This window comes from Aotus nancymaae, unplaced genomic scaffold (genome assembly GCF_030222135.1).
Source record: "Aotus nancymaae isolate 86718 unplaced genomic scaffold, 86718_ANA_hifiasm-v0.15.2.pri h1tg000017l, whole genome shotgun sequence".
Taxonomy (NCBI): domain Eukaryota; kingdom Metazoa; phylum Chordata; class Mammalia; order Primates; family Aotidae; genus Aotus; species Aotus nancymaae.
Genome location: NW_026988429.1, coordinates 14544881 through 14569407, shown reverse-complemented (window position 1 = coordinate 14569407; position 24527 = coordinate 14544881). Strand labels below are relative to the sequence as shown.

The following is a 24527-nucleotide window of genomic DNA, read 5'->3' as shown; positions in this document are numbered from 1 at the left end:
CCTTCCATTAAGCCCCATCTCCAACATTGGGGATCAACTTGAACATGAGATTTGGAGGGATCAAACATCTGAACTATAGAAGCCTGGCATAAGGAATTCTTACAAATCAGTAAGGAGAGGGGACCAACAACCTAACCTTATCTGAAACTGTGACAGAAACCCCATTTTGTACAAGGATCAGCAGAAACTCTTTTTCAGCTATTTAAAAGAGGGGTAGTCCTATATAGTAGTCATCAATGGCCACTAATATTCCAAAAAAGAAAGGCAATCAGACACAATGTGCTTCCTGATAGAAGTACGTACTACCTAAGAAGTATTCTTAAAACTCAAACCTGCCAGCCTGGGCAAGATGGTGAGACCCCCTCTCTACAAAAAATACAATAATTAGCATGCTTGGGAGACTGAGGCAGGAGGATCGCTTGAGTTGAGGAGTTCAAGTCTGCAGTTAGCCATAATCACACCACTGCACTCTGACCTGGACAAAAGAATGAGACCCTATCTCAAAAAAAAAAACCCCTCAAACCTGAATGTAGTCATGCCTCTAGATCTAACCACCCCTTACAGGAAGAGAGGAATATATTTAAAATCACCACAGCAATGCTGCCATCAAAATCCAGATTCTGGGAAACTTAACAGGACAAACAGTCTGGTTGTTTCAACAAATATATTACAAGGGGGCGGCAAAAGAAGCAGAGGGAAACCTACCAATGGACAGATTTAAGAGAAACATCACTGTTGCCAGATATGAAACTCCTTTGAATCCTGGTTATTAATAAATTATTAGGCTGGTAGTGGTGGCTCATGCCTGTAATCCCAGCACTTTGGGAGGCCGAGGCAGGTGGGTCATTTGAGGCTAGCCGTTTGAGACCAGTCTGGCCAACTGATGAAACCCCATCTCTACTAAAAATACAAAAATTAGCCGGGCATGGTGATATGCGCCTATAGTCCTAGCTACTCAAGAGGCCGAGGTAGGAGAATCACTTGAACCCAGGAAGGCAGAGGTTGCAGCTAGCTGAGATCACACCACTGCACTCCAGCCTGAGTGATAGAGTAAGACCCTGTCTCACAAAAAAAAAAACTTCTGTGAAGTCTAAGCTGGATGAGTCCTAAATAATTATTTGTTCTAAAATCTTCATTTTATAGAGCATAAAACAGACCCATAAAGGACTATTTGTCCAACATCTTTAGGGCAGTCAGGCCTGGAACCCAGATGTCTTGACTCTTAGTAGCCTCTCTCTGTGTATGTGGAAGCTATTATCTATGTAACAACCCTTTTTTTCCTATATCCTCAACTAGGACATTCAACCAACTTTGTGGTAACCGTCCTCTTACCCTCCAAGCGGTCCAATGACTACTGGATTGCCAAGGGATCAGCTTTGCTCTGCCAGCTGAGTGAGTGAGAAGGTGCCACCTAAGCACTGAAAAAGAACCAGGCCAGAAATCTTTCCTAATGGGGGAGAAAGGTTTGAATAATTTCTATGTGAGCAAAATGGTGTTAATTCTGATTTGACTTAAAAGTATTAAATATGACTTTTATTTCTCTTATGACCTTAAAATAAAGTGTTTTGAGTTCTCTCTATCAGCAATCCAAGCTCTGATGTAGAAGCAGTGGATTCAACACCCACCTAGTAAGCATGCTCCCCGACCCTAAGTGAGTGTCAGGCAGCTTCCCATCAGTTACCTTCTGGGACCCCCAGAAGGAGTCAGGACTCAGCACTCGCTTCCTCACACAGGCTTCTTTCCTCTTCACCCTGATGGGAAAGATCCCAGGTGCTTCCATTTCTTTTTTTTTTTTTTTTTTTTTTTGCCAGATATTCTTTTATTTGTTTTTTTTTTTGAAGAAAGAAAAAAAAAAAGAATGAAGAAGAGGAAGAAAAAGGAAGAGAAAGAGGGAGAGAGAATGAGAGTATTGCTTTATTGCCCAGGCTAGAATGCAGTCTAAAAATGGGAATTGAAAACCTCTTTTATGCCAGTAATTGTGCTTAACAATGGAGACAGGAAGGAATAAGGGAAGAAAATAACAAACAAGCAGCCAACCAATATTTCATTTAAACCTATGAAATGCTATGTGATTACTGAGGAGTGATTTACTTCCAATTATGTAGTCACTTTTGGAATAGGTGTGAGGTGGTAATGTATGTTTTGTGTATTTGAAGTGGAGAGTTCTGTAAGTGTTTATTAAGTTTACTTGTTCCGGGTCTGAGTTCAAGTCCTGAATGTCCTTGTTAATTTTCTATCTCGTTGATCAGTCTAATATTGACAATGTGATGTTACAGTCTCTCACTATTATTGTGTGGGAGGCTAAGTCTCTTATAAGTCATTAAGAACTTGTCTTATGTATCTGGGTGCTCCTGTATTGGGTGAATGTCTTTCTTTGCCTCTTTTGATCTTTGTTGCTTTAAAGTCTATTTTATCAGAGATGAGAGTTGCAACTCCTGCTTTTTATTTATTTATTTATTTTTGCTCTCCGTTTGGTTGGTAAATCTTCCTCCATCCCTTTGTTTTGAGTTTTTGTGTGTCGTTGCATGTGAGATGGGTCTGGATACAGCATACCGATGGGTTTTGGCTTTTTATCCCGTTAATAATATTTATGAGTTTAATACTGCCATTTGATGCTAGCTGGCTGTTTTGCCCATCAGTTGATGTAAGTTCTTCATTATGTTAATGCTGTTTACTTTTTGATATATTTTTGGAATATTTTTGGAAAGGCTGATACTGGTTGTTCCTTTATATGTATAGTGCTTCTTTCAGAAGCTCTTGTAAAGCAGGTCTGGTGATGGTGAAATCTCTAAGTACTTGCTTGTTCGCAAAAGATTTTATTTTTCCTTCGCTTGTGAAGCTTAGTTTGGCTGGATATGAAATTCTGGGTTGAAAGTTCTTTTCTTTAAGGATGTTGAATATTGGCCCCCACTCTTTTCTGGCTCGTAGGGTTTCTGCTGAGAGATCTGCTGTAAGTCTGATAGGTTTCCCTTTGTGGGTAACCTGACCTTTCTCTCTGGCTGCTCTTAGTATTTTCTCCTTCATTTCAACCCTAATGAATCTGACGATTATGTGCCTTGGGGTTGGTCTTCTTGAGGAATATCTTTGTGGTGTTCTCTGTATTACCTGGAGTTGAATATTGTCCTGCCTTACTAGGTTGGGAAAGTTTCCCTGAATAATATCCTGAAGAATGTTTTCCAACTTGGATTCATTCTCTTCGTCACATTCAGGTACACCTATCAAACGTAGATTAGGTCTTTTCACATAGTCCCATATTTCTTGGAGACTTTGCTCATTCCTTTTTATCCTTTTTTCTCTAATCTTGACTTCTCGTTTTATTTCATTAAGTTGGTCTTCGGCCTCTGATATCCTTTCTTCTGCTTGATCAATTCGACTGTTAAAACTTGTGCATACTTCACGAAGTTCTCGTGTTGTGTTTTTCACCTCCATTAATTCACTTATATTCCTCTCTAAATTGTCTATTCTTGTTAGGATTTCATCAAACCTTTTTTCAAAGTTCTTAGTTTCTTTGCATTGGGTTAGAACAAGTTCTTTTAATTCACAGAAGTTTCTTATCATCCACCTTCTGAAGCCTACTTCTGTTAATGGAACGCACTCATTCTCCATCAGGCCTTGTTCTATTGCTGATGAGGAACTGTGATCCCCTGTAGAGGGAGAGGCATTCTGATTTTGGGTATTCTCAGCCTTTTTACGCTGGTTTCTTCCCATCATTGTAAATTTATCCACCTGTCGTCTTTGTGATTACCGACTTTCAAATTAGGTCTCTGAGCGGACGTCCAACTTGTTGATTCCCAGCGCCAAAATCTGAGCAATCCACTGCACCGGCTAAAACAGCGGTGTTAAGATTGATGATGCTTTTCTGCCCGGGAATCTCTGGTCTAGCTCCCTTCTTGAGTCCGTCCTTCAATCAGCTGAATAGGCGACTCTGTCTTCCCGGAGCTCCAAACAACATTGGCCAAAAGAGTCACCCTGGTGACCCGTGGGGCTCCTCCGCTGGGAATCTCCTGGTCCGTGAGCAACAAAAATTCATCTGAAAGTGTGGTGTCCTCTCGCTCTCTGCACTTTCACTGAGAGCTACAATCCCGAGCTGCTAGTGATCAGCCATCTTAGAGCTCTCTCCTGATATTCTTTTAATGAGAATTATAAAAGACCAAAAACATTTTTTTTTTTTTGCAAACTGCCTTTTTAAACAAATGATTTGCTTTTAATTACAAATACTGTGCATGATGATGCCTTCTTCTGCAAAACCAGTAAATACAAGAACAAATTTTAAACAGATGATTTGTCCAAGATATTTGAAAAAGGAAACAAAAGCCCAATTTTCATTATAAGAATCAATTGATTCTCTAACCTTTCAAAGATTAAGCTCAAAGGTGTGACTCATCTGTAGAAGAGAGAAAGAGAGACCATCTTATAGATGCTTTAAATAGCTTTTGATAATTTTCCCGATGTCACCTTTACTTTCTGGAACTCATAGCTTCATAAAATAGCTGATTTTAAAATATTTCTAATGAACTGATTAATGGGGAAAAGAAAGTATGTATTGAATGCATGTTATAAATTTTACCATAAACAATTACGCATATCAAAAGACACTAACTTTAAAATGGTACCAAAAAAAAGTGAGGCAAAACCTGAATTACAGAAAAGAAAGTCAAATTTATTTAATGAAAAACTAGAATTAATAAAAATTAGCAAATACACACCAAAAAAAGCACACAGCAGCACTATGTATTGACTCACAAAGGGGAAAAAGCAGTGGCCCATGACCACTCAAGATGGCTTGTCAGTTAAAGGAAAAAAACCCAAACACGCACACACCCACACATGCAGAAACATAACAAAAAAAAAAAAACATTATTTTTCAACAATACAATCTACAGCAAACACAAAACTCAGAAGTATTTTACAATGCTTTCTTCTTTCTTAATACAAAAGATGCCCATCTTGGGTGTACATACATACATTTTTTCAGTGGTTTACTGTTGACTTACTTTTAAATATATTAGTGTTACTACATGCAACTGTTTCCTGTATTTAACAGCCTTTCTTTTTATTTACCTTCATGTGTCTAGCTTTCACCTACCAAAAGAGTTTTAGATTGGTAGGCAGAAGGGTGCCTTATTTTCTGTGAAACTGAAGTTTTAAACACTGGCCCCAAAATGTTTGATTGCCATTTCAACACATGAAAATACTTACATTGATGCCTAAATTGCCATTTTCTGCAAAAAGCTGTGCAATGCTGTTGTCAAAAACTAGACAGTCACTATTCATAATGACTGTTGCAATTCCTTCATGAATAGATCAAGGAGTTGCTTCCCAAGTCAATCGTCGCCTATGACCATTTAGCTCAAGTCGGTAAGCAAAATTTTCAGCTTGCTTGCGTGTTCCTATCAACTGTACGATTGCAAAGAACTGCTGGTGACCATCATATTTTTCCTGTTTCTCCAAGACTAACATGAAGTGAAAGCCAAAACAGGACTGCATCATCACCCAGTCAACAGCACCAGGAAGATTAATGTCTGTAGCAAGGAAAACTATATCCTCTCCCTGTAGGGTTGTAATGGACTTATGCTGATGCATCAGATGGGGCATTACAGCATCCAGAGAGCCTTGCCATTTACAGGAAGCACCAGGGCACAGACAGGGATAAAGCCTAAACTCACAGAGCTCTTCGTGGTCTGCTTTTTCTGTGTGCGGCAGAGTTATTTCACATCCAGAAGAGGCATATTTACACGGGAAAAGTACTGAATTAGCCACTTTCTCCATAGCCAAGTTGCAAATGGATCCCAACGGGCCCCGGCAAGTTGGACAACATGTGAGCTTTGGGCCACAGTTGCTACAAACAAGATGGCCACTCTGACATTGAAGAATGGGTGGTAACACATAGTCAAAGCAGACTGGACACTCAAAAAGACTTGCCAAGTCATTGTTGGATGCAGTCGTGCCAGTCAGGGCAGGCACCCTCTGGGATGGTGGACACTTTGAGATACCGGTAGGTCATGCTGTAGCAGTCTGACGGCTCATTTCTGTGGGCAGAGAGCGCGCCTCAGACCCCGGTCCTGGCACCAACGCGCTCCGTCGCCAACCCCCACCACCGCGGGCAGCGTCACGGCCTCTTCCCGGCACCAAGACCGACGGGACACCCTGGGCCACCTCTGCCACTCCAGGTGCTTCCATTTCTAGACTAGATTAAGGCTCTCAGAGTCCAGTGCATGGGAGGTTGATGCAGCAGTCACAACTGGTAGAGCAAAGGAGCAGGATAAGAGATCTGCTCGTGATGTCAGTTCCCCATTCCATGGGGCTACATCACAATCCTCGGAAGAGCCTGTGCTTTCACAAAAGGGCAGGCCAGTCCTGCCCAAGGACGGAGGATTTTCCCCTTCCACTTCAGGACGAATCTGTGTGAAAACTAACGAAGTCCCAGCCAGGTGCATTGGAGCCTCTGCCACCTCAAAAGCAGAGGTTGGTGGGTCAGTTCTAAAATGGAGCCGCCACTGTGACAAACCATCTTGTGTCAGTCCTGCCTGTAATGGTCTGTCTGCTTCCTTGGCCATAATGTGACCCAAGAAACAAGGGAATCACCCAGCTAGGATTGAGCCCTTGATAGGAACCACACCACCCTCTTACAAAGAATTGGAGGAACAGAGTCAGCCACAGTGATCCTACCCTCCCAGTTTATCTCTGCCTCCTCACTTTATCCCCATACCTATCGAGGTTAAGAACAGACTCAAGTCACAGAGAAGCAGGAAACACCACTTTTACCAGAAATCAGTGCACAAATCAGAAACTACTCTTGGTGTTTCAAGCAGAAATAGGTACTAACATGGTTTCAGGAACAGCTGCCACTGCAGAAGTCAAAGAGCTGGTATTAGGCATCACAGCATCTGTACTCCAGGGTGGGAGCCCTGAAGGAAAAACCATGCCAACCTTGCAGCTACTCCACACTGAAGCAGGGGAAGAGGGGGCTGCAGAGAACTGGCCACCGCACAAACTTATGTCTGCTGCAGCCTGCACATACCCATGCCCACTTCTCAAGAAAAAGACTCTCTGCTCACTTTTATTTTCCAAATATCCCATGAGTGTATCTCATTGGAGAATTAATCATAGCAGCAAGAGGATTTGGGAGTTTTTGCCTGCCTACCCCTGCAATACAGGTGGTGCAGAATGGAACCAAAGTGATGGACACGGGTACTGAGTGCCATCACACCACTCTTTCAATAAAGCCACAGAGATGTTCTGGGCCCTGGAAATAACTGAGCATGAACCCACAAATGCCTCAGAAAACGAAAGGAAGCCAGAGCAACAAACCCAGGCAATCAGCCTTACCCTAAACCAGATCAGGGGACAAATACAACTACTTCTTATTGGCCCCACCCAAGTCCTGGACAGACCTTCTGCCCAGGGTTTTTGTGGGCTACTCAGAGGCCCAGGACCATAAAGGAAGCTTGCCACAGGTAGGACCTTGATCTGGAACCATGGTGGTTAGGGGAGGGAGATTGCCTGGGCAAGGTTAAAAGCTCCCACTTCAGATTCAACTGGGGAATTTCCACTCTTACACATTTTATAGAGAGAGTCCCAATAAGATTTTTATTTAGAAAAAACATTGACAACAGACATGTAAATAATAAATAACAAGATGGGGATTGGGAGTAGTATGAAAACCGCTTTCTTAGGATGGTTAACTCTTATCTCTGAACATCGAATGAGATAAATTTCTAGATGCTGTTCTCTATTTTTATGTTATTGGACCAATATTCTATATAAATAACTAAGATGTAACCATTTAATAGTCTGTACAATCAACCTCAGTACTGTCACTACAATATTACATTCTGCAAATGTTATTCTGTTGTGTCAGATACCAAATTTTAGTGAGGTATCTCCAAAGCACATAGTAGAAAAGAAAATTGGTTAATTACTCATGTCTCTTTCACTGTGATTTGGAAATGATTTAATCTCTGCAGAATGAGACCCTTTTTTGGACTAGCTTTTTTATTTAAATGGCTCAATTTGTGTTGATAAAAAAAAAAAAAAACTTTCTTGCACAGCACCTCTGAAACTTTCTTGCACAGCACCCCGCTCCCCTACCCATCCTCCAGCATGTCAGTGAGACACACACGTTATACAAAATCAAAGCATCTCTCAGGGCACAGGGAGTACCCTATTCACCAGAGCTTGAATAGAGAGGTACAGACCACAAGTTCCATGGCCTACCAACTCCCCTGCATCCAGAACCAAGAGCGACACAAAGAAAGGGAAAGGATCCAAAGCCAGGGCCCAAAGGGATCAGAGCTGTAGCTGAGAAGTGCAGGACCCGGGAGAGGGAGTGAAAGGATTCAGAGGGTGTGAGAGAAGAAGTTGTCTGCCTGATATATACACATCATGAATAAAAGTCTACACACAAAAAAAGGTATTTAATTATTTTCATACAACTCATTTATAATTTATTTTCACACAACTCAATATGTTACCAAACTGTACACCTCCCCCCAAAGTTGGATAACCTGAAGTCACATTCCTTGGAAAGAGAAGAATCAACACTGGGCTTCTTTTTCGGGAGAAGTCTCTCCTGGATTGGGCCCATCAAGGCTAGACCAGAGTATGGAGTACAGGAAAGGCCATCCTTCAAGTCCAAGGGATCAGGGTCTTAGCCTGGTACTTCCAGTCATTACAGCAGGGGTGTCTCTGTTTGGAAAGCCAGCACCAGCACCCAGAACACAGGAGTCCAGAGAGACAGGCAGGCACTGCTGGCCACCAACTGGCTGCGGTGGGAATGCCCATGGCGAAGGAGCCGCAGCTCAGTGGAGATGTGCCTGTCCAGGACAGAGACCTGGAGTTGCGGGACCATGTCACTAGGAAGCAAAGAGAAAGGGTCTGAAAGCACAGCAGAAACCACTGCACACTCCAAGGCCCCCAAATGCCCACACAGCTTCTCTTCATCTCCCTCCTAAAAGACAGGAATGGGTATTAGTATGTTAATAGGCTTCCTATATCTCTGGCCCTCTTTCATGTCTTTGGCCACTGCTACCAGAAAACCCAATGGCAGAGGATATTAAGACCAGCAGACTGCCAACTGTCCCTGGCAATTTGGTTCTTCATTCAAAGATTATTGAAAGTCTTGGTATAAGGCCCAATTCAAAGTTTGCTAATTATTAGCCTCTGGGCAATCTTAGGCAGGGACTTTCCTCACTGGCCACCACAGAGGCAGAGCCAGACCATGCAGATTCCTCCCTGGGTCTCTGCCTCGCTCACCTGCCCAAGTCCAGGCCTGATGTGAACAACATGTAGGTATACTGGGTCAAGACAGTACAACTTGAGGGGCCCGTGACCTCAGGCTCACCCAGATCTTTCAGCTCAGCTGAGGTATAAAGTGCCCAACTCCATGGCCACCTTAAAGGAAATGGCCCTGTTTGAAAAAGTACTAAACAGGTGAATTTATTCCTGCATCAGTGGAGGATGGTTCATGAGTCACCCTGGGACATGAACACCATGAGAAGCTGTCCACATTCTCCAGGTCCCATCTGGCTGCTAGCTTCTGTCCGTTTAAACTGCAAATCACATAGCATATCACATGCCTGCTTCAGACCTTTCAGTGGGTCCCTACTTCCCTCCCTGTTTACCTCTCTGGACACATCTCACCTCACTACTCCTTTACTTCCCAGGCTCCAGCCAGAATTACTTTATCTTGGCTTCTTTAACACAATCATTCCCTCCAGCCAGGCTTTCACATTGTTACCTCTGCCCTCAACCCTTCCCCTTCCCTATTCAGTTGTTCATTCATTCACTCATTCATTCTACATTTATTAAGCACCTGTGTAGGCACTGGATCTCTACATCTACTGATTCAGACTCAGACGCTGTATTCACAAGGTTCCAATTTGGCTTCTACTCAGGATAAGCCAAAAGGATGCTTCCTCAAAGGAAAACTTTCCTGACCCTTGACCCTAAGTAGTAACCTCCAACACACACACACACACATATGCATGCACCACACATACACCCATAGCACCTTACACTTCCATTGCAGATTATCTACCCAAAAATCCATCTTCCTCACCAGACTGCAAGGTCCATGATGGCAAGGCCCACTTCTGGTTGGCCCCACACAGACAGCACCCAACACAACAGCAGGCACAAAGGACGGACTCAATAAGCCTGAGATTAATTTAATTGGATTCCTGCTCCCAGCCTCTCTGGGGTAGTTCTTCCAGGTGTCTTGTGCCCTGCAGACTCAGGCTCGTCTATCCACCTCCAATCTCCTCCCCAGCCATTTCTGAGACTACGTTCGGTGTAGGGTCACAACCCTTCCCTTACAATGTGGGGGTTAAACACGCCCATGCCTATCGAGCTGCTTCCAGCTCTGCAAATCTATGACATTCTCCCTGAATCTACCATGGAGAAAGATCTGAAAAATCAAGTTCTTTGCAACCTTTCCAGACGCCTTCCACTTTTAACAGAGTCATCCTACCCCCAGACTTGTTCTTTAACAAGCATAAACATGTTGCCCTTGCCCTGGCTTGAAGCAGCTACCCTAAATCTGGATTCGCTTTTGTCACAGGGGACAGAAAAAGGGTGCCTGGGATCATGAGGAAAGAGAAAGCTTTGATAGAGACTACATCTGTATCACGACGATATGAGGTGGAAGAGTTTCATCCCAAAACCATCCCCTATTCCCCGATCTGTGGAAAAATTTTCTTCCACGAAATCAGTCCCTGGTGCCAAAAAGGTTGGGGACCACTGTTCTAGAGGCTTCAAGAACAGATGGTCGGCCGGGCGCAGAGGCTCACGCCTGTAATCCCAGCACTTTGGGAGGCCGAGGTGGGTGGATCACGAGGTCAAGAGATCGAGACCATCCTGGTCAACATGGTGAAACACCATCTCTACTAAAAATACAAAAAATTAGCGGGGCATGGTGGTGTGTGCCTGTAATCCCAGCTACTCAGGAAGCTGAAGCAGGAGAATTGCTTGAACCCAGGAGGCGGAGGTTGCGGTGAGCTGAGATCGCGCCATCGCACTCCAGCCTGGGTAACAAGAGCGAAACTCCGTCTCAAAAAAAAAAAAAAAGAAAAAAGAAAAAAGAACAGATGGTCAGGCAGCACCATGCCCACCAAGCCCTCTGCCCATGGTAGAGACTATGTCTGTGTCATCCTTGGCCTCCATATGACCCAAAAAGGTCCTGGTACATGGTAAGCACTCAAGAAAAATCTGTTGCTTTGACTTAGCAAGGAACATGGTCTCAAACTCACTAGGGCTATGTTCTATGGCTTGAAACAGCACATCCTCACAGACAAATCATAGCTTTGTTTCTGTTCAACTCACAACAAGGGAAGACCTCACCCTTGCCCATCACAACCAGTGTGAGAGGCATTCCTGGGTCTGCTCACCAGGGTAAAGGTGGATGCCAACCCGACTCAGCCTACCTGCCTGACCTCTCCTCCATGCGGACCCACAGATCGCTGAATTGCCGGAGTCGCTGCCTCCGCTGTGGCCGCCTCCACTTCTTCTGGAACTTCTGCACGGCCTCACCGGGCAGGTCGGCACTTCCAGGCCGGGACACAAGGGGTGGCAGCGTTGAGTGCACTGAGGACACGGCTTCCGGTGCCAGTAGTTCCGGGGTGGGCACTTTTGGAGCAAAGATGGTGAATGGAGTGGGCCGTGGAGAGGTCTTTTTACTCTTCCCTCTGTACATAAGTGGAAGGAGGAGGTATTTGGAGGAGGATCACACAGCATGGCGCCTCCCCCAGCTCTCTTACACTTCAGGGTTTCATGACAGCAGATAACCTGAAAGTTCAAGCTGGCCAGGGAGGGCAGAAGTTACCTGGTTCTTGAAATTACCTTGGGAATTGATTTTTTTGATACCTTTTTCCCCCTCAGATATCCTCACCCTACTCTCTCCAAATTCCCTAGTCCTGGGGAGAAAGATCCAAGATTTTTAAACTATTTCATGTACAGTATTTACTTTTCCAACAATGAACAAGTCAGCCCTGTCTAGGAAGTCACTGACAATTACAGGGTTTTGTTGTTGTTGTTGTTTTTGTTTTTTTAGAGACCAGATTTCCCTAAGTCACTCAGGCTAGAGTGCCATGGCCCAATCATACCTCACTGTAGCCTCAAACTCCTGGGCTCAGGTGATTCTCCCACCTCAGGCCCCAAATACAGGCAAATGTCACCACTCTGGCTAGTGAACAATAAAGCTTTGAAAGACAGATGGAAAATGTTTAAATGCCATTTGCTTAAAACAACTGAAGTAGCCCTAAACCCTGCTAACCCTTTCTGTACCCTCTTGAAGGCTTTATTCAGGAAGGGGCTCTCAGGGCTGTCGTCCAACCACTTAATCACAGATCTGGCCTGAAATCATCTTTCCCAAAGAGATTTTCACAACTGATAGGAAACTCAGACTTGCTTCCAGTTTTCCCCTAAAGGTGACTATAGTCACCAAATACTTCTTTTAGTGAAGAAATAAGCTTTTAGAAGGACCAAGTTTCTTCCAACAACAGAACTTTTGTCAAGGGTTTGGTGAAGGGGATGGGGGAGCAGAAAGAGAAGAATTCTACTAGATGTCAATCCCATTGTCTTCTGATGTAGGCAGCAGTGAGGGTCCTGAAGCTCCCGTCTGCCTGAGGAGGGGGAGCAGTGGCTATGCCATGTCTAGGGCTTTCCTCATCCATTGATACAGGTGCCACTGACCAGCACATGTAAGAACTCAATTACTCTGAAACAGCCTTGATGAACCATCTACCTTGCCAGAATGGGCCTCAGTTTTGAACCACAACATGGCAGAGTCTGAGAAGTCAGTGCTAATGGCCTTGTGTGAAGATGGGACGAAGTATATAAGAGGGAAAGCAAAAAAGGGAAAGACTTACATTGGGCAAAAAAGATAAAAGAGGGGAATTCCTCAAATGGCAAAGGATTGAAAAAGGCCCCTACTCTGAACCTGAGACTAAGGACCCCAGAAGCAGTCATATCCTAGAAGGTTCTTGGGAGGACAGGGCTTAATATATTCATTACTATCTCCTGAGCTCAGCACAATGCCTGGTACGTAATTGTGACGCCACTTAAATGAATCCTTTTACTGTTACAGCAGAGAAACTAGAACCTAGAAAGGGAATGTGGCCCCATCAAGGCTCTCTAGGATTCAGGTGGCCTCCTAGGGCAGGAGTCCCCAGGCCCCAAGTCGTGGACTAAGCACTGGTCTGTGGCTTGTTAGGAACTGGGCCACACAGCAGGATGTGAGCAGCAGGCGAGCAACCATATTACCACCTGAGCTCCACATCCTCTCAGATCAGCAGGGGTATCAGATTCTCATAGGAGCGGAACCCCTATTGTGAACTGTGTGTGCTAGGGATCTAGGTTGCACACTCCTTATGAGACTCTAAGGAGCCTGATGCCTGATGATATGCGGTAAAACAGTCTCATCCCAAAACCACCTCCACTTCCCCAATCCATGAAAAAATTTTCCATGAAATCAGTCCCTGGTGCCAAAAAGGTTGGGGACCACCATCCTAGAGGCTTCAAGAACAGATGGTCAGGCAGCACCATGCCCACCAAGCCCTCTGCCCTTGGCAGAGACTACGTCTGTGTCATCCTTGGCCTCCATATGACCCAAACAGGTCCTGGTACATGGTAAGCACTCAAGAAAAGTCTGTTGCTTTGACTTAGCAAGGAACATGGTCTCAAACTCACTAGGGCTGTGTCTTATGGCTTGAAACAGTGGGTCCTCGCAGTGAGACAAATCATAGCTTTGTTTCTGTTCAACTCACAACAAAGACCTCACCCCAGAAACTCCAGGTAGCCAAGGCCAGGGCTTAAGAGCCGAGTTAACAGCCCTGGGTGGGAGTTGGAAGGTAGGGATCAGGAAGAAATTAGCTTTACTCTTCCTGGTTTTTATCTCCCTCATATTTCTGAGCTAAGGAGTCCTGAGGAATCTAACACCTACTTTATGATTGAGGAAACTGAAGACTGGGGTGAAAAAACTGACCTGCGCAAGGTTCCAGGAAGGATTCTGTGCCATTTTTAAGTAACATTCATTGTTGAGATTTTTTTCATGTCATAAATCTAATCCATTCTCATTGTAGAAAATACGAAGAGTATAAATTAGTGTCACTATAATCTCCAGGGAGAGATCCTACAGACAAATGCTCACGTGGGCTCAGACAGGGGTTTAAGGGTACCTAGGTCAATAGGGGCGGCTGCTTTTCTGTCCCAAATAGAAAATTCCAGCTGCTGAACACACCCAATCCCTCACAGAACCGCTGGGCTGGATCCTATCACAGGCTCAAGATCTAGATTATCATGTTTGGGCCAGTCTGGATTCTCACAGTTTAACTAAACTTAAGCCCGTGGTCATTTTGGCTACAACATAGGACTACCCCTTGTGCTCACAGCCTGTTTGTCCCCTACCTGCATTTCACACAGCCTCCTCCGTGGAAGTATCCAAGAAAGAAGCACACTGGTTGGCAAGGAAAACAGCCCAGGCTTGGAGCCTGAGACAAGATAACTGACCTTTCTGAGCCTCTTCTGCTTATATAAAACTAAGCTATCCCACCTCAGTACTGTGAGGATTAAAATGGTCCAAGCACCATGCTTCACACAGTGCTGAGCACACAGAAGATGCTTACTTCAGATGCATCCCCCTTCTCCCAGTCTTCTGAGAATAAGTGAAGCTGTATAAACCCTAGCACGGCTGACCAGAACCTTAGAGCACCCCACTGTGTAACCAAAGGGACATCTTCCGGATCCCCAAAGATGTTCATGACCTAGCCCCTGGAAGCTCTGAACACATTACCTTACAGGGTAAAAGGAACTTTGAAGATGTGATTAAGTTAAGGACCTTAAGATGAGGAAACTAGCCCAGATCCAGGTGTGCCCAATCTAATCACACGGGCCCTTAAAAGCAGAGAACCCTTCTGCAGTCAGAGGGGGATGTGACTATGGAAGAATGGTTATAGAGATGCAACATTGCTGGCTTTGAAGATGGAAGAAGGCTCCACAAGCCAAGGAATGTGGGCAGCCTCTAGAAGCTGGAAAGGGAAAGAAAACAAATTCCCCAGAGCCTCCAGAAGGGAATGCAGCCCTGCTAACACCTTGATTTCAGCCAGTGAAACCTGTGTCAGACTTCTGATCTCCAGAAGTATAAAATAATGAATCAGTGTTGTTTTAAGCCACTGAGTTTGTGATTATTTGTTATAGCAGTGATAGAAAGCTAACATAGTATCCATTATCCTAGCGGGAGGAGGGAGGAACTGCCTAAGCCCTCTGCAGATTAGCCCAACAGAAACCGCATCTCTTTCTCTTCTCTGCTCAGAGAAGGGCAGCCTCACATTCAGGAGCATTTCCTAAGTTTTCCAGCCTGCTGACAGGTGGAGCGTGGTGGCCAATAGTTGCCCTCCCCACACCCCAACATGCACACCCATCTCTGTCTCCCCAATACCCCAAAAATTGGGGTAAGGGCCTCTAGCTTGAAGGCCCTGCCCCAAGACTAAGGCAGCTGGCAGAGCCTGAAGTAAGCTAGATCATCACTTAACAGCCCTCCTGTCCCCAACCACACCAGCCTGCCCTGGATTCCAGTTCCACATGACCAGAATCATCCCTTAAGGACTACCATATGGCTGCTGAGGAGGGGAAGAGGGACACGGATATCCCCCCGCTGCCCTGGTCCTCCTTGCCAGCCCCTCATTGTAGGCATTCTCCCCCACCCACTTTCCTGGGCCCTTAGCCTCCCAGGACCCTGCCCCTTCTTCCTCTCCTTTGGAGACCTCATCCTCCCTCATGGCTTCACCTGGGACCACCGTATGCACGTTCACCCTTAAAACCTCTCAGGTCTCCCACTGGCTGAATAAATGAATGCACGTGAGCAGTACCAGCAATAATATTAGTTACACATAATCAGTCCTATTTGAGATCCCATCATGTGCCAGATGCCAAGATAGATACTTCTGGAAATCCAATTTTGAAAATTAGATCCTTGTCCAGAAGACTCTAGAAGAAAGAGAGAGCTCTTGCTAAAGGCCGCTGTAGAAGCACAAATCATAGGTTCCTTGGGGTCATGCACAGGATGAACCCAGGATGGAGCGATGGAGGAAGGTGTGGCAACGTGCTGGATCTCACAGATTCTGATAGAACTGAGGGTAGTGGGGGTAGGGAAAGAATCCCTGGCGGAGGAAACTGCACTAACAAAGACATAAAGGCTAGGAAGTAAAAGGTGGAAGAAGAAAGACAGAAAGGAAAGGTCTGGGAGATAGATAGAAGGGTCTGAGCTATTTCTGGGCCCTGGTTAACTGTGTGACCTTTCAGTTTCTTCATTAGTAAATGAGAAGAAACACTCCCCTTGCAGGCTGGTTTTGAGAAATAACTGAGAGTAAATAAACCTGGCTACCACCTGATGATCCACCAATAAATGTTCTTTTCCTCCCTGGGGAAATGAGAACACTGGTTCTCAGCCTTCAGTGGGCATCATAATCTCCTGGAGAGCTTCTAAAAAGACCGATTCCTGACCTTCCTTCCCCCAAGGGCAGGCGTCAGGGTTACAGGCAGAATTAGGGAGCCTAGAAACAACCAGCAACACACACAATACACACACATACAGCCCACATATACCCCACACACGTACACACACCACACACACCACATACACCACACACACCACATATACACAATACATACATCAGACATACACCACACACATGCACACACAACACACACACCAAATATGCACCACACACATGCACACTATACACACACCCCACATATACCACACACACCACACACACGTACCACACACACCACACATATGCACAACACATACATCAGACATGCACCACACACAACACACACATGCACACAACACACACACCAAATATGCACCGCACACTATACACACACTAGACGTGCACCACACACACACATACACAACACACACACCAGACATGCACCACATACATGCACACTACACACCACACACCCACACACACACCCCACATACCACATACACACATGTACCAAACACACACCAGACATGCGCCACACACACATGCACCACACACATGCCCACTACCACGCACATACACCCCTCACATACACATTGCACACTAGATACACACCACACAAACCCTACACACAAACATCACACACCCCTCACACCACACACCCCTCACACACACCACACACCAGACACACAAAACATCAGATACACCAAACACATTACACACACACACACACACACTCCCCAGGCAGGGCCCTCTCCAGCACCCCAGGGACAGTACGTGGAACCCCAGCCCAGTCAGCCCAGTGGGAGGGGCTGAGAAGGGACCAGAGAGAGCCCAGTGGGGGAGGAAAGACCCACAGTCCTGCAGGGTGCAGAGAACCCCTAAGGGCTGGCTCCTCCAGACTTGAAGGAGAACAGGAAGGAGTGTGAGCCTGCAGCAGAGCCGACTCAGGCAGGGGTAGGATTCTCCCACCCCCACCCCCGTCAAGGGGAGGAGAGGAGGGCTCCTCGGTGTGGGGAGTAGCATCGGTAAAGGTGGAGAGGCAGGAACGGGAGGGAAGCTCTTCTGAAGCAAGCAGCAGATCCTTGCTGTGGGAGGGGTAGGGTCTTAGTGCTAAGACCTCCGAGTAAAGACAATGACTTTGGAAGAGAACAATCAAAAACCGTGGAGGGTTTGAATACGGGACACTGGAAAGATTAGTCCCACAGAAGGGCGAAGAATGAACCTGAGGGAGAAGGGCCTGGGAGGGTGCGGTGGCCACGGAAATGGGGAAGGACAAATCCCAGCCAGTCTTCACTGGAGGAAGCCAAAGGCCTGGAGGAGGGAAATGCGCAGGCTCACATCAGGGCTTCTGTAAACTAGAAAGTGCTCTGTGAAGGGCAGTCACTATTGACACAGTAAGTACAGGGCATGAAGAGAGGTAGGGATAAGAGAAGTCAGGATGTGTCCAGGATTTCCCACCTAGAGGGACACTGGAAAAATCATGGCTCCTGCCAGGCATGAGCCTCTGGGGTGACAGGGGACAGGGAGACAAGGTGTGATGAAGGGGGGCCTTCTGAGGAGAAAGAGGGCAGCTGGAGATGAGCGGCCATTGGGCAGACACCACAGCTGGATCCTCTGTCAGGGATGGGTATTTGCATCCTGGAGCACTCTCGCTACAGCTGAGACCTCTGCCAGGAGAGGGGGCTGCTGACCATGGATCGTGAGGGAGTAGGGGCCAGAGAAATGGAGGGGATGTTAGGAGCTGATAAGCGTCCCCCACATTCACATGTTGAAGCCCCAATCCCAGTACCTCAGAATGTGACTATTGGGAGTTAGGGCCTTTAAAGAGGTGATTCTGTTAAAATGAGGACCCTAGTCCAATATGACGGGTGTCCTTACTAGAAGAGAGGCCAGGGACGCTAGCTTACAGGAAAAAGCGCCATGTGCTGGCAGGAAGAGAAGGCGGCCATCTACAAACCAAACAGAGAGACCCCAAGAGAAACCAGTCCCGTTGACACCTTGATCCGGGACTTCCAGCCTCCAGAGCTGTGAGAAGTGTGTTTCTGTTGATGAAATCACCCAGTCTGTGGTTTTGGCTATGACAGTCCGAGCAGACGACTACAGGGGAAGGGGAAGGGGAAGGACACCTGGGGCCCACCAGGACAGACGACCAGTTGGGAGGCCAGTGGCAGACAGCATTGCTGAGGGGCCGGGGGCTGGGCCTCCTGAGGTCTTTACAGAAAGGTCTGTGGGGGCAGGGGGCAGTTTGACCAAAAAAAAAAAAAAAAAAAAAAAGAAAAACAGAGAAATAAACCTAGGGAGGAGGAAACAGCTCAGAGAAAGAGAAAGAGCTTCTCCTGCCCCTGAGAGTGGCCAGACACGCACTTCCTGCACCCCTAGCCCCTCTGGCCTATTTACCACTGTCACAGCCCGATTCCCCCATTCTGCCTCCTGAAAACTCCCAAAACACCTGGGTCAAAGAACATTGGACATTAAGCCTAATTACTCCTCCCTTCCCCTGCTAGCCCCACCCCAACCCCTGGACAACCTTCCCTTTACCTTCCCCCGCTCCCCAAACACTGCTGAGGAGACCAGTGCGGCCTCTGCACCCCAGAGTGTCCCTCCTGCCAACCACGTCTGACACAGCCCAGTCACACAGAGCCAGCTGAGCTGGTGCCAAACGTCCAGCATGGGGGAAACGACCAAACAGGGGTTCTCTGGAGCTCCTCAAGACAGCAGCCCACCCTGGTGCCCAGGCAGCCCTGTGAGGGCCTCAGCTCCCCAGCCAAGACAGAAGCATAGGACGGTTACTTGTGGATGGGTCGTCCAGCGGGGGCGTGTTCTACCTCATAGCCTTCACGTCGCAAAACATCCAGCACTGTGTGGTTGCCCATGAAATGACCTGCAGTGAGAAAAACAACCAGAAATGCTGCAGCTCTCAGGACCACCAAACGCTCTCCCCAGACACATGCCCTAGAACCAAGAAATTACCCTGGCAAGTCCCCTTCCTATCTGTCCAGCACAGTACAGTTCCAGGGAGCTTCTGGAATCAGGCCTGCCAACAGTCCTGCGAGGCAGGTAGGGAACATTGGTAGCATTTCAGAGACGATGACAATGAAGATCAGAACAATGCAGCGAGTTACCTGAAGTCACACAGCTAAGGGGAAAGCCTGGACATCAAACTGCAACCTGGTAAGACCTCCCAGAGGAGGTGATATGTGAGCAGGATACTGAAAGGTGAGGACACTGGTCTGGAGAAAATACAAGAATTCAGGCCAGGTACAGTGGCTCACACCTGTAATCCCAGCACTTTGGGAGGCCGAGGCAGGTAGATCACCTGAGGTCAGGAGCAACCTGGCCAACATGGTAAAACCCCATCTCTACTAAAAATACAAAAATTAGCCAGGCATGGTGGCAGGTGCCTGTAATCCCAGCTACTCAGGAGGCTGAGGCAGGAGAATCGCTTGAACCCAGGAGGCAGAGGTTGCAGTGAGCTGAGATCAGGCCACTGAACTCCAACCTGGGTGACAGAGCAAGACTCTGTCCCAATTTTAAAAAAAAAAAAGGAAATTCCAACTACAGGAAGGAACGAAATGTAAATGTGCTCTCTGAGAAAACAGGGAGGCTGGTGGGACTGAAGGAATGGCTACTTCCCAATCACCACTTTCTAGAAAAAGCAAAGGCAACGTAATCTCAGATCTGTCCTTCTTGGAGGTTTCTGCATAGGACAAACCCACTATGGTCTCAGGAGCCCCAACCAGGGAACCCTGGGAGCCTATGGCAGTACAGTAAACAGGTCCAACAAGGAAGCAGAAGGCCCATGGCTCCTGCTTTCACTTTCACCCTCATGCATCAAAGCAGGTGTTCATGGGTCAGCAGGGGCTCAGAAAGGGAAGTCTGGCAAAACCATTCCCTCCCATCTCCCCTCTCCTCCCCACAACCTAGACCAGATCCTAACTAGAAACAGCTGCCAGTGCAGGGGCGCTAGCTGTTACCTAGAAATGTGGGGTCGGAGAGGAGGCTAAGCCCACTGAAGAAGTAACCCTGGCAAACAGGAGCCAAAAATCAGCACGGGCTGATTTCAGATCTACACCTAAGTGAGAAAAAAGGTTGTGTCTTTCACCACTCATCCTAGGTTATTCATTTGCAAATAACTGGCAATTCATAGAACAAGTGATTATAGTTTCCACTTAGCACTTGTGACTTCAATCTTTCTTCTACTCCAAAGGTGATTTCCATTTCCAATCTTCACATTTTATATCCAGATCCCCATGACAAAAGTTGCTGCTTGATTTTAAAACTCCAGTACTTTCCATTTTCGGTTATCTTCATTTCGCAATTGAAAGTTTGCTAGCCACACAGCTTTTAAATTTTAAAAGTACACAGTCATGCGTTTGGGAGCAATTTATATAGTTTCCTCTGCTCAACGTAGCCTTCAGAAAGCACAGAGAGAAAGCGGCTACAGGAAGATAACTTTGCCCTAGAAGGAGGCAGTGCTAGACGGGGGCTCACAGCTCCTGGGCACTCCCAATGCCCGAAGTGCCCAGGGGCTATGTGCCCCCGTCTAGCACTGCATCAGTATGACAAACCAAGCCCGGAGTACTGGGCAAGCCCCCATCCGAGGGCCCACCCACCAAACTGCTCAGTCCAAGCTATGCCCCAAACTCCCACCAGCCCAGAACCCAGTTGACCTTTCCCCTCTCCCCAAAGCGTCCTTACCCCTGCACTGGACATCGGGAAGCTTTTCGATGCTCACCTAAGTCTGGCAGGAGTGGAAAGCAAAAGCCCCACTCCAGCACCTGGGTACCTTCCATTCATGCAGACCCGGGGTGGTACACTGGGATACCGCCCACCACGGGCTCTGTTTCCTAACGTCCTCATCTAGGGCTCGCACCACTGTTGTGGTACCTCAAGGGTGAGGCCCAGGCTAACAGCTTTGTTACAGGAAGCCATTTGTTGAGACAGTGCAAATGTGTACACAGTGCCCAATCCAGACATGAAACACAGGACTTACAGAAGTAGAAAACTACCATATACTCACAGGCACTGCTGAGAGCAGAAACTGCAATTTGTTTTGTGGCAGAAGTTTTCAATGAGCATGATGTGGAAGCCAAACCTCTCATATTTCTATAACAGTTTCATTAATGTTTGAATAGAATTCACACGACATAAAATTCATCCTTTTATAGTATGCCATTCAGTGATTTTTTGTGTATTCAGAAAGTCGTACGAGCACGACCACTATCGAATTGTAAAACATTTTCATCATTCCTAACCCCACCCCCTGGCGACCACTAATCTATTAATACTTTCTGTCTCTATAGATCTGCCTGTTCTGGACATTCCATATAAATATAATCACAAGATTTTGTGACTGGCTGTTTTCACTTAGCACAATGTTTTCAAAGTCTATCCACGTAGTACCATATATCAGTAACTCTTTCCTTTTTATGGCCAAATAATATTCCATTGTGTGTATATATCACCTTAAATATCCCTGTCAGTTGATGGATAGTAGGATTGGTTCCATTTTTTGGCTATTATAAATAATGCTGCCATGAATATCCATGTACAAATTTTCTTATGGATATATGTTTTCAATTATCCTAGGCATATATCTGGAAGTTGAAATGCTGAGTCAAATGGTAGCCCAATGTTTAATTTTTAAAAACTGCTAAACAGCTTTTCCAAAATGGCTACACCATTTTACATTCCCAGTAGCAATGTATGAAGGTGCTAATTTCTCCATATCTTCTTCACCAAAACCTTTTACCATTCATCGTTTTTTGTCACGGCCTAGTGAATATGAAATGGTATCTTTACTTTAGCACCACATCAATAGGGCTCTAGTAAAATAACGGTGGATTACAGGTGAAAGAGCAGCGAGACTCAGACTCTATTTAAGAAGAGTTCTTAAGAAAATACAAAGACAAAAAACTAGAGGAAAAACTAGAGGATACTAGAGGAAACTGAAGCCTCTGGGACCTAGAGTTACAGCAAACATGCCTTAGTATGTGTTGCTGTTACAAAATACCACAGACTGGGTCATTTATAAACAACGGAAATTTATTTCTCGCAGTTCTACAGGCTGGGAAGTCCAAAATCTAGGCATAGGCATTCAGCGCCTCATGAGAGCTTTTTTTTTTTTTTTTTTAATACAGAGAGTCTTACTGTCACCCAGGCTGAAGTGCAGTGGCATGTTCATAGCTCACTTCAGCCTCAACGTCCAGTGCTCAAGAGATCCTCCCATCTCAGCTTCCCAAGTAGCAGGGACTACAAGCACACATCACTATGCCTGGCTAAATTTTTATTTGATGTTTGTAGAGATGAGGTCTCACTGTGTTGACCAGGCTGATCTCAAACTCCTGAGCTCAAGTGATCCTCCTGCCACGGCCTTCCAAGGTGCTGGGATTACAGGCATGCACCACCACGCCCAACAGAAGACCTTCTTGCTGAGTCTTCACATGGCAGGAGGGACTCATGCTAAATCTTCACATGGTGGAAGGCACAAGGACAAAAAAAGAGCCTAAGCTACTTTCCTCCTGTCCTTTTAAAAGGCATGAATCCACTCATGAATGTGGAACCTTCATGACTTAATCACTTCCCAAAGGCCCCACCTGTTAATATCATGGCCCCACATGTTAATACAATCACTTCCCAAAGGCCCCACATGTTAATACGATAATAATGAAATAATTCAACGCATGAATTTTAAGGAACATTCAGACCACACCAAAACACTAAACAGCCCAACTCTGAGAAAGAGTAACATAAACTCTCACACTAAAAACATATTTCCCTCACTTCCCATTGCCGGATACATAATGTCCAGCTTTCAATTAAAAATTACAAGGCACGCTGGGAGACAAGAAAAATTACAGTCTGAAGAAACAATGAAAGTATCAGACCCAGACTCAGACATAATAGAGATTCTGGAATTATCAGATAGGGAATATAGTTGAACTGAAGAGCATCATCAATCAAATTGATCTAATTGACATTTAAAGAATACTGCATCCTACAACAGCAGATACAAATTCGATTCAGCTGACATGCAACATATTTCTCCTTTGTTTTTGAGTTTTGCTGGATGTGGCAATGTTTAACAGTCTTTTATTTCAGCATCTTGAATATGTCCCCCATAGCCTTCTGGCTTGCATGGCTTCTGATGAGAAATCTGCTGTTAATCCTTTTGGGGATCCTTTGTCTGATTTGCTGTCACTGTTTTCAAGACTCTGTGTCTTTGGCTTTTGACAGTTTGGCTATGATATGCCTTGGTGTTTAACTTTTTTATTTTATAAAACTTATAGTTCATTCATTGGATGTGCAAAGCAATGTTTTTCATCAAATTTGAGACATTTTCAAGCATTTTTTTTTTTTTTGAGACGGAGTTTCGCTCTTGTTACCCAGGCTGGAGTGCAATGGTGTGATCTCGGCTCACCGCAACCTCCGCCTCCTGGGTTCAGGCAATTCTCCTGCCTCAGCCTCCTGAGTAGCTGGGATTACAGGCACGCGCCACCATGCCCAGCTAATTTTTTGTATTTTTAGTAGAGACGGGGTTTCACCATGTTGACCAGGATGGTCTCGATCTCTTGACCTTGTGATCCACCCACCTCAGCCTCCAAAGTGCTGGGATTACAGGCGTAAGCATTTTTTTAATTAAAATTTTTTTTTTCCTCTCCTGTCTTCTGGCACTCCCATTAGGTATACATTGGCACATTTGAGGACGTCTCACAGGTATCTGAAGATCTATTCATTTTTCTTCATTCCTTTTCCTTTCTCTTTCTCATACTGAATCATCTCAATAGGCCACCTTCATGTATGTTGATTCTTCTTCAGTCAGTTCAAATCTACTGTTCAGCCCCTCTAGTGAATTTTTCATTTCAGTTCCTACACTTTCAATTCCAGAACTTCTATTTGGTTCTTTTTAAATAATTTTTATTGATATTTTGTATCTGGCAAGATATTGTTCTCAAACTTTCCTTTAATTATTTAGATATGGTTTATTTTAGTTTTGGGGGTTTTTTTGGTGGGGGCGGGGGTGCTTGTTTTTTTGGA

The 24527-nt window shown here is 45.6% G+C and overlaps 1 protein-coding gene and 2 pseudogenes across 1 annotated transcript in view; 1 reads left to right on the top strand and 2 right to left on the bottom strand.

Moving 5' to 3' along the window:
- The window catches only part of LOC110568659 (dynein axonemal heavy chain 6-like), a 322799-nt pseudogene extending 316583 nt beyond the window's left edge, over positions 1-6216 (top strand).
- LOC135275622 (E3 ubiquitin-protein ligase SIAH1-like) lies at positions 4537-6027 on the bottom strand (annotated as a pseudogene).
- Positions 6217-7201: 985 nt separating the features above from the next.
- Positions 7202-24527, bottom strand: part of LOC110568864 (metalloprotease TIKI1) — a 64017-nt gene continuing 46691 nt past the window's right edge. The window contains exons 5-7 of the mRNA XM_064377971.1: positions 19281-19371; positions 11424-11684; positions 7202-8855 (exon numbers count right to left, since the gene is read on the bottom strand). Of these exons, the coding sequence (XP_064234041.1) occupies positions 8672-8855; positions 11424-11684; positions 19281-19371 (536 nt within the window). The 3' untranslated portion in view covers positions 7202-8671. The remainder of the gene's footprint in view (positions 8856-11423; positions 11685-19280; positions 19372-24527) is intronic.